At 32.4% G+C, this 9,726-nt stretch overlaps 1 protein-coding gene across 1 annotated transcript; it reads left to right on the top strand.

Moving 5' to 3' along the window:
• Positions 1 to 2,809: 2,809 nt before the first annotated feature.
• On the top strand, positions 2,810 to 7,399 carry LOC123698636 (acyl-CoA Delta(11) desaturase-like). The gene is made up of 5 exons (XM_045645372.1): positions 2,810 to 3,014; positions 4,891 to 5,021; positions 5,607 to 5,812; positions 6,403 to 6,588; positions 6,799 to 7,399. The coding sequence occupies exons 1-5, from the start codon at positions 2,825 to 2,827 to the stop codon at positions 7,058 to 7,060; spliced, it is 975 nt and encodes a 324-aa protein (XP_045501328.1). The 5' UTR covers positions 2,810 to 2,824; the 3' UTR covers positions 7,061 to 7,399.
• Positions 7,400 to 9,726: the final 2,327 nt, after the last annotated feature.

Here is a 9,726-nt window from a genome sequence, read left to right as displayed (position 1 = left end):
AAGTATTAAAAAAGGATAATATAATATAAATAATAAAGTTATTACTTACCTTTTAAGCGGACTCAGGTTGATGTAATTTCACTTATTTCGATGACATTTTAGTTATTTTGAAATAAAAATTGCGTATGGCACCTATTTTACAACGAAAAAAACGTCTTGCAATAAAAAAATTATGTCTGATGGATCTATCTAAAGGCAAAAGATTAAAAATTACGCGTTAAAAAATGACTTTAAATTAAGGATATTTTCCTGTGCAGATAAGATGCGCACTAATAAACGCAACCACTGCGGCCAGCCAGACAGCCCGGACTCTAACCGAAATAGCAAGAGAAACAGTATATCAAAAACCCAACTATACTAAAATGACTTTTTTTTTAACGTTGCTAGCTCCCGTACTATATATTTTCACCAGACTAAATAAAAATAAAGCGAAAAATCTTATAAATGATAAGGAACAGAGTAGTGTTTAGTCCTGAAATATGCATAATGAAATATCATATTATTATAATATTTTTTATTCCATTGAACAGAAGTTTATTGTGTAACACTTTAATTGTAATATTAATTAATAGTTCATTTACCGGAGCTGAATAACAATCAATTACTGACCTATGCGTATAAATAAATTGTTAATTTGTTCTACCTAATTTAATGAATTTTCCTACTATGGTTCCCGATAGCATTATTTTAATTGGCTAAAAATTAAAAGATTGAACTGAGAATTTCATTTTTACGTGAATATTAATTAATAGTAAATAAGATAACATTATTGATGATACATGATTTTTTGCAGATAATTTTTGTAATTTACGCATAAAATAAATAAGTTCAAAGGAACAATTATAGGTAATTAGATTATATTTAGATTAGATTTTTTAGTTTTAGAGTTTTTTAGATTTCGACAACATTCGTCTATTTACTTCGAAGTGAACTCTGAGTATTGCAATTTAGTATGAAAACTTTATTTTTATTAAGTCAGTCGTTTCCAAACGATCTCTAAAACCAGTGCCGGATTAGCCACGTAGCAAGAGTAGCAAATGCTACGGGCCCCGCGACTCGGGGGGCCCCGCGGTCTACCTACATACCTGTTTGACCGTAAAAAAATATCAATTTATAATACACGTACCGTAAAAAAAAATACACGTACCTACCACGAGAAACGTTGGTATCAAAATCTACAACAATAATTTAAAATTTTACCACGTTTCTACAATTGAGCGCTGGCTACACCAAAAGTTGTGTTGTACTGCTTGCACTGCGCTACACGCAAGTTGGTAGCACGGCAAAACTAACAGGGGAATCCCCTGATATTGTCATCGAACGAGCTAGTCGTAACAACCCGATCAAATAAAATAGGATTCTATCGACTATCAAACCTTAGATTACAAAATAAAAGGCAGATGGAGCATGACAATCATCCGTCGCCCTTGTCAAAGAAAATACGAAATCAAAAACGAATACGAACCTCCGCCAATGCTATTAAAACGCTGTAAAATTTGTTCCCGAAAACAAACAAAAAGATAAAACATCGTTTTACAGGTTCTCTGTAGATTATTTGGCTTATTTAATTTTGTATACAAATAATAATTTTACATATACGAATAACGAAGGAATAGAAAACTTCAACGTATGCTGCCAGTATTTTGAAAATGAATTTGCCATTTTTATGGTTAAAACGGTAAAATGGTTAAAAGATCTTCGAGGTAGTGCTGTTGGATTTTTCGATCGTAAATGTGATTATTTGTATAGTGCAATAAAGGTTCATGATCATTATAAGATAATTTTAATAAGCGTAATACTTTTTTTTTGTTACTTTTATATAGCTTAAAAACGTCAGAGTCGTTTTCGCCCGCGATTTAATTCATTTGAACTCCGTGATGGATATGACAAAATTATTATTATTCAGGAATTATATTTATTTATTATCCAGTAAAGCAGCTGACAATGTGGATGTCGTAAGGTGTCACTGAAAATCAGTGTTAAGGTATTATGCCTCAGGTATCCTGATTCCTGAGTGGCTTCCTTTTTTAACGCAAGCAACCATACATAAATTTATGTTTTCTATTACCTATTATTCATAATTTACAATGCTATTGTTGTGTGTTTGTGTGTATTGGAATAAATGGTTTCTTCCTTCTTTCTTTCTAAAAATAAATTGTCCCGTGTTCTAGACTAAAAACTACCGCTATCCGCATTCATATATGTTGAAAATAAAAAATAATATAGGTAATCATTGTAATTTTGAAACATTTTTTTTATGTAATTTATTTAATTAAAAATTTATCGTTTATGTAACAAAAGAATTTTTACAATATTATAAAAAATTATCATATACAAATATTTATATTAAAATTAAAATTAAACCCTGACAGCTAATTTATGTAGAACGTCACTAACACCACTACCATAATAATTCAGATGATTGCAATGTCACCTCATAAATCAAAATCGGTTCAGCGGTTTATACTGCAGGGCGTGCCAAAGAAATATTATACATAGATACACTCGAAAAACATAACCCTCTTTCTTCCGTAGTCGGGGGAAAATTTGGGAAAATTTTCAATATCTGGTAACATAACACCCACACATAAGCACCGTGTACGTACAGTTTTATTTAATACCCTTTAACTTGAGAAACTATAGCAAACGAAGGGCCTCTTGACAGAATTTGCTACAGGCCCCGCGCTGGCTTAATCCGGCACTGTCTAAAACTACTTATTCTATGTAATTAGGGCCTATGCATATCACTGATCTAAATAAACATTACAACATCCCGATGCTTTAAATTATCTAGTCACTTAAGTATAGTCGCATTATCATTAAAATGACGGAGAAAGAACAGAGAAGACAAGTGCTTTCTTTGAGTGAAACGTTGCGTGGTTTTGAGAAAAGTTTGGGGTTTAAGAACGATATAAAATGGATCAGTGCTATAGTCATTACTCTATACCATGTAGCTGCAGTGTACTGGAGTTATCATTACGCATTTCCCGTGAAATGGCAGACGATTCTGTTTGGTAAAGTTTTGTATATTAATCAAGTAATTTATAGTATGTAAGGACAATTTCTAAATCGTGTTATGGAATACAAATCAGCTATAACACGAATAATTTTAATGTCGCAAAAGTAAACAATAATATAAGAAGTCGCTTTTTAGCATTAACTAAAATATTTATTAGTTCAACCGAATTTCTATTAGGTACCTAAGTATTCCATTTCTGAATATATTAGAGTCTGCCTAGTGTGCTCTATATTTTACAGATTTTCCATACAATCGCAAAGTAATTTATGAACCGTTTAAAATCTAAATTTTCAGGCCATATAGGTAAAGTCTGAATTATTACTGAAGCTTTCAGGTTGTGTTTAGTCGATCAATAAAACATGAGGGTTCTGGGAAACGTCAGCCGTGTTGTTTTAGCGGGAGTCGGGACAGTTAATAAATATGCAATCTTACAATTTATGGTCTAACTCTGCGGCTTTTAATATTAATTATCCACAATTTCTTCTTTTACTTATCCCAGCAGATCCAGTGGTAATTTTTTTTTTCTGTATTTCGACTATTCAAAGCGCTTCTAAAATTTAAGCTGAATAAATATTATTTTTTTTAGTTTTGATCGTTACCTAACTCATGCTCAGTCCAATGCTAACTGAAAGTTAATCTACCCTACTTCACATTGTCTATGACTTAGAATAAAAGTACTCATAATTTCAATTGAAGAAAAAAAAGGAGAAATTTAAAACTTGCTAGATTCAATATTTTAAGAATTCTACGACGTTATTCCCCTTAAAAGATTGTAAGCTTATATTTTTTATTAAGATATTATATTAAAATAGCCTAAAATTATAGTGCATAACAAATGAGTATATTCTAGGCCCGGTAAATATACCTATAGCTAAAATGTTTATAGAAATAACAATTTTCGCCTAACGCTTCGGTAATATTGAATGTTTGTTTATTATCACAGGCGCTATTGGCGGCAATAGACCTCAACCGCTATCAGAATACCCAATATGAAGGGATTATTCATATATTCCGTACATTTTATCGCGGCTTTTAGTATTCGCTGAAACATTACCGTGCTGGTAGCTAAATTTCATATAAATGAAATGCTTTTAATCGGATCTTTATTGAATCTTAAAAAAAATAGTTTGTTTCTGATTGGATTGTGAATTTTAAGAGTAGTCTTTTATTTATTTATTTTTATCAAAATTAAATCTTACCTTGTGAAACCGTGGTTAGCTAGTATATTAGGTACAAAACATTCATATATTTTGTTATCGTATTTTCAGTTTACCTTCAGGTTCTTTAATTTGTCATATTTATCATAAACGAGAATATATAAAGTACGCCTGTCGATAATAAATATTTCTTGTTAAGCACCTACTTAGCAACCAATGGAATGCCCTTAATAAAGCCGTTCCGGGAACTGATTTTATATCGCAAATATCTTGGAGAGCAAATAATTCGAAACAAGGATTTTATCTCAGGAATAATTCGTATAAATGTCGGACAACCAGATAGTTAATTATTCATTTGCCTTGCCAAATATTATGCTGTTTATTCTGAGGAACGAATTGATGTCATATCCTATGCCACTTAACAGTATAAATTTGCTATTTATGAAACTAGTCCTCGATAAATTTTCTCTTTTCTTTGTTCCTTAAGAAAAGCTCACGTTTTTCTTTAATTTGACATAACTACGTAACCCACTTTATGATAAAAAACACAACTTTGGTGGAAAACCCGACACATTTTCACAGCACAGCTAGACATCCTTGCACGACACATTTCCCTTACACATTATTTGGTGGAACATCACCCTAAGTATTTCTATAAGTAACATACATAAACTGTATTAAATTACTGAATTAAAATTTGATTTTCTTTTACAGCTATTTTAATGTATATTATAAGCGGCTTTGGGATAACAGGAGGAGCACATCGGTTGTGGACGCACAGAGCATTTAAAGCCACCCTGCCTTTGAAATTGTTCTTTCTAGCGGCATTTGCTAGCGCTGGACAGGTAAGCTTTATTGCATTATTTTTTATAATTGCATCAAAAATTTTCATAATTAAAAGCCTTTAAATTAACTTGAAGATGCTTCTAACGTCTATTAATTTTAATTGTAATTTAATTTTTTATTTTCTTAAACTGCTGTTTGCTTCATTATATGAGTTGAAGATTTATATTTCTCTACTTCTGTAGCCTACTCGACTTGTTAAGAAAATAATTATTAACAATTTACCCGAAGTACTGTAGAACTGTAGTAATCTATTTTCAACATATTCAGTATAGAATATAATTAAATTATCCAATTTTATTTTAAAGAAGGTCAAATTATGCATTCAAAATTTAATGAGCGTTATGAAATTGGTCGGTGCCGGCGCAACAGCTGTGCTTACAATTTAATTAAATAAGAAATAAATCAACGTGATATTTTTGTGAGCATCTGTCCCTGTGACGTTATTACATACAAAATTCGCATCAAAGGTCTACCGAAGACTTTATTAAATTTGCTTTTACGCCTAAAATGTTAAACCGACCAAAATGTTTTGAGGAAACTTTATCGTAAGTAAATGTTTAATCAGCTGATTGTTTTCTTTTTAGAATTCTTTAGAGCAATGGGTTAGGGATCACAGAGTGCATCACAAATACAGTGACACGGAAGCAGACCCTCACAATGCTAATCGAGGTTTATTCTTTTCTCACATTGGTTGGTTGATGCTGAAGAAAAACGACCAAGTGCTCATCCGTGGTAAACAACTTGACATGACCGATATAACTGGCGACCCCTTGCTCCGGTTTTACAATAAGTGAGTAAAATTGTTTTTACAAACGTATGCTTTCTATAATTTATGTAAATTAAATCACTTTACAAATCTATCTACTTACTTTCATTGTGCAAAATAATTTTATTTTATCCATGAATCCATACTAATATTATAAATGCGAAAGTAACTCTGTCTGTCTGTCTGTTACTCAATCACGCCTTAACTACTGAACCAATTTGCATGAAATTTGGTGTACAGATACTTTGGTGTACGGCTACTTTTTACCCCGGGAAATAGGATAGGTTTTATCTCGGAAATCCCACGGGAACGGGAACTATGCGGATTTTTCTTTGACTGCGCGGGCGAAGCTTCGGGTGGAAAGCTAGTAATGTATAAATTATTTATTCATTAATTTTCTTAGAAACCTAAATATTACTATATTGGAAAAGTGTCTATATTCAAACTAATTCTAAAATAGAATTAATCCTAATCGACAAATTGAGTTAGACACACGCCTTAGGAAAACTATTCAGACTTGCTCTTCAACAATCATTAAGCACTTCAAATACCACGAAGTCTGTAAATATTCAAATTCTATTAGCCTATAAATTTAATTTATGTAAATATTTCAGATACTTCATCTATTTCAAGCTCCTATTTTGTTATATCTTACCTACAACACTGACCATATACTTATGGGGAGAAAACTGGCGTTGTGCGGTAGCGTGGCAATGTTTCATTAGATTCCTAGGCATGTTTCATAGCGAGCTTACCGTGAATAGCTTAGCACATGCCTACGGTTACAAACCTTATAACAAGTAAGTACCTTTAAATCCCTTACATTTATATTAAAAAAAATTAACCTTTATTTAACAAATGAGTGAAAATGGTATCAAACTCAAAAGTCACGGTCTAAGTAAAAGACCCGTACCTAATCTATTTCCAGAATTCTAACCCGATTGTTTATCTTAGTCTAGGCTCCACTGTATCTTATTCTTGGTAATCTTTTAATATCTTTTTATTTCTAGGAACATTGTACCAAGAGAGAATCGATTCGTGGCTTTTGTAACGCTGGGTGAAGGCTGGCACAACTACCATCACGTGTTCCCGTTCGACTACAAAGCAGCTGAACACTTCGATCTTTTCAATTTCGGGACATATTTTATACGCCTTTTTAATAAAATCGGGTGGGCGTATGACTTGCGTGAAGCGACACCTGAAATGATTAATAGCACAGCAAAGAGATTAGGTGACGGCACACCCGTACATTTTCCACTTCATGATTATTGATTTCATTCATTTTAAGCATAATAAGAATGTTAGAGTTTAATTATACTATAATTTTGATGAATGTCTCTGTGAAATGATAGTATATACGTCCATTACACGTTGTATACGATACACTACCTAATCCGTAATCGGAACAATTTGTTGCTGTGCTTGATGATTTATATTGTATTATTTTACTTGTGATAAATAAACGACAGTTTTAATTGTAAGAATTAAAACGGAAGAAATAATATTACCCAAACATTTTAGTAATAACACTAGACTTAATGAATGTTATCTGCAGTCTTACTTTTTAGAGTTTACGATAATAAAACGTTAATAAACTAAGTATAAAAATCATCGTGTAGTTTTATTTCCACGTTCTAAAAATATTCGCACAGTAGAGCATGAAATAATATTTTTGACTCTAAAAAGCATAATTTCACACGTGAGATCGTAACTCAGGTATGTAAATAACAGAAAATTATGCAGATATAAATCGCTGACGTGGCTAATTTAAAATCTAGTTACGGCTTGCATTTATATGGGCTGCGCTAGTGGAAGTTAGATAAAGCTGTATTTCGTTTGTGTAATGTGAACTTTGAAATGGTTTTTAAAACTAAGTATGTAGTGGTAACAGAATTACTTATTCAGTTTGTGTAATATGAAACAGAACACATAATTTTTTGTCGAGATAAATTCTTGAGAAAAGCTTTTTTGGGCCTGTGATAGATTTAATATCTAGGTTATTCAAATCCTGAGAACATTTTAAAACAGTGAAAAAAAATTACCCACGTTTGATTTTTATTACACCTTATTACATTAAATTCTCGTATCACAGTGTTAGTTTGGCCATGTTTCCATAGATAGTAGGTACTCGGAAGTAGCTTGGCCGATTTTAAAGAAATTTTGCAAATGGTGTAGGGATATTTTGTAATAGGTTTAAAATAAAGGTTTAAAAAAGTTTAGGCAAAGGACCGTAAGGTGAAAAAGTATAAACTGTATGTAATCAAAATGTATGAGCCCTTGAGCCTAAATGTATGAACGGTATCTATCACAGGTATTACCTATGAACCACATTTATTGAAATAGGTATATTCACTAAAAAGAGGCTAAATATTTCAGTGACATTTTAATCTGACACTATTTATGTCGACGTTTATCAAAATATGTTTTGAGAGTTTTACGTACAATTTTATTTTTTGTATTTTCTTTATTTTATACAATTTTACACATTTTATTTTTTAATAAAATCAGAAAATAGTATTTGCAAGTCAAATGCCGCTAGATTATTCAAATCCATATGTACTTAAATTTTTAATCGAGAACTTCAATAAAGAAAATGAACGCCGAATTGCGTGGTTTAACAAAAATAAAGAGAGAATCCTTAACGCGGCCGTTTTCACTGACAAATGTAAGAATCATCGAACAGAAGATGTATCGAGGGCTGCCCTTGAACCGTGCATGCCTTCTTTGACCCTTCATAACATAAACAGCATGGACAATCGTCGACGAAAACCTATACGAGACGGCATCATAAACACATCCCTAAAGTTTAACCCTAGAGCTAAAACTAAGATGAGCAAAAGGGTACACTTCATGGCTGAAACAGAAATACCGAACTCGTTTATGAAACCAATTGAGGACGACGTGACTAAAATACTATATGAAGCCGAACCAGATGGAGGTCGTCTACAATATCTTAAACAAAGAGCAAGAAAAACACCAGACGAGCGATATTATTTCTGTGAAACTAGTAATAACACATGTGGGTGGAAAGTAAAGGAAAGTCTATTGGATTATTCTCACTCAAATAGGCGTTGTTATTATTACCAAGACGATTCCTTCAGTCGTTCGGGACCACACCCTGATCCTCCTCATTACGTTGAACCACTTATGTCAGCTAATTTTAAATGTACTTCTTAGAGAAGGTGCGAAACCAGAAATTAGCTGTGCATGTTTGAAATCGATTTCTATGTGTTAACAAAATCACAATAAAGTATGTACATTTGTTGACTAATGCAATAATTTACGTAATTTCATTTTATTCAGATAGGTACCTAAATTCACACAAAATCGGTCAGTTTTTAAAGCGTTCGCGATAATAGAGAAGTTCGTCCTTATCTTCAAATATCGATCATAAAGTACTTCAATGCCACTTTAAACTTTATAGTCAATCCAGCTTACCGCGACTTGATCGTCTGGTAAAGCAACTAATTTACATTTTTATGTTCACTGCATTTCTCCTCAGAGAAGTTAAACATTCTTCGATCCTGTCGAGGATTTATAATATTTTATTTTTTGTTAAGAAAATTAAGGAAGAAAATGCTACCTGTGACCTGAGTTATTTTAATTTTTGTAAGATTTAAATCACTAATCAATAAAGAGATCGCAGGCAAATTAGGGTCAACTCACACCAAAAGAGGACCAAATGGAATTCCACGGAATTCCAGCGGCGCCGCGGGCATCCGCGCGACTCGTTCGAGCTTCTCATGCGATAATAAGTATTATAGTAATGAAAATAAAGTTAAAATTCATATGACACGGAAACTGCGCTCCGCTTCGCCGCGCTTCGACGCTCTTTTGGTGTGAGTTGACCCTTATACTTAAAATTTTGCGGTTTTTTAACGGCGTCGTGAGCTTACGAACGCTCGGCATTTTGTATTTTATTGTCTATGCATAGTATG

Source organism: Colias croceus, chromosome 16, assembly GCF_905220415.1.
Source record: "Colias croceus chromosome 16, ilColCroc2.1".
Classification (NCBI taxonomy): Eukaryota; Metazoa; Arthropoda; class Insecta; order Lepidoptera; family Pieridae; genus Colias; species Colias croceus.
This window is presented reverse-complemented; position numbering and strand designations above follow the sequence as displayed.

Bases quoted from the DNA above. Each gene is read 5' to 3' on its own strand.
- LOC123698636 (XM_045645372.1), top strand. From the start codon at position 2,825: ATGACGGAGAAAGAACAGAGAAGACAAGTGCTTTCTTTGAGTGAAACG. The intron at 5,022-5,606 runs GTAAGCTTTATT...TTTTCTTTTTAG, and splicing joins CATTTGCTAGCGCTGGACAG to AATTCTTTAGAGCAATGGGT. The intron at 5,813-6,402 runs GTGAGTAAAATT...TAAATATTTCAG, and splicing joins TTGCTCCGGTTTTACAATAA to ATACTTCATCTATTTCAAGC.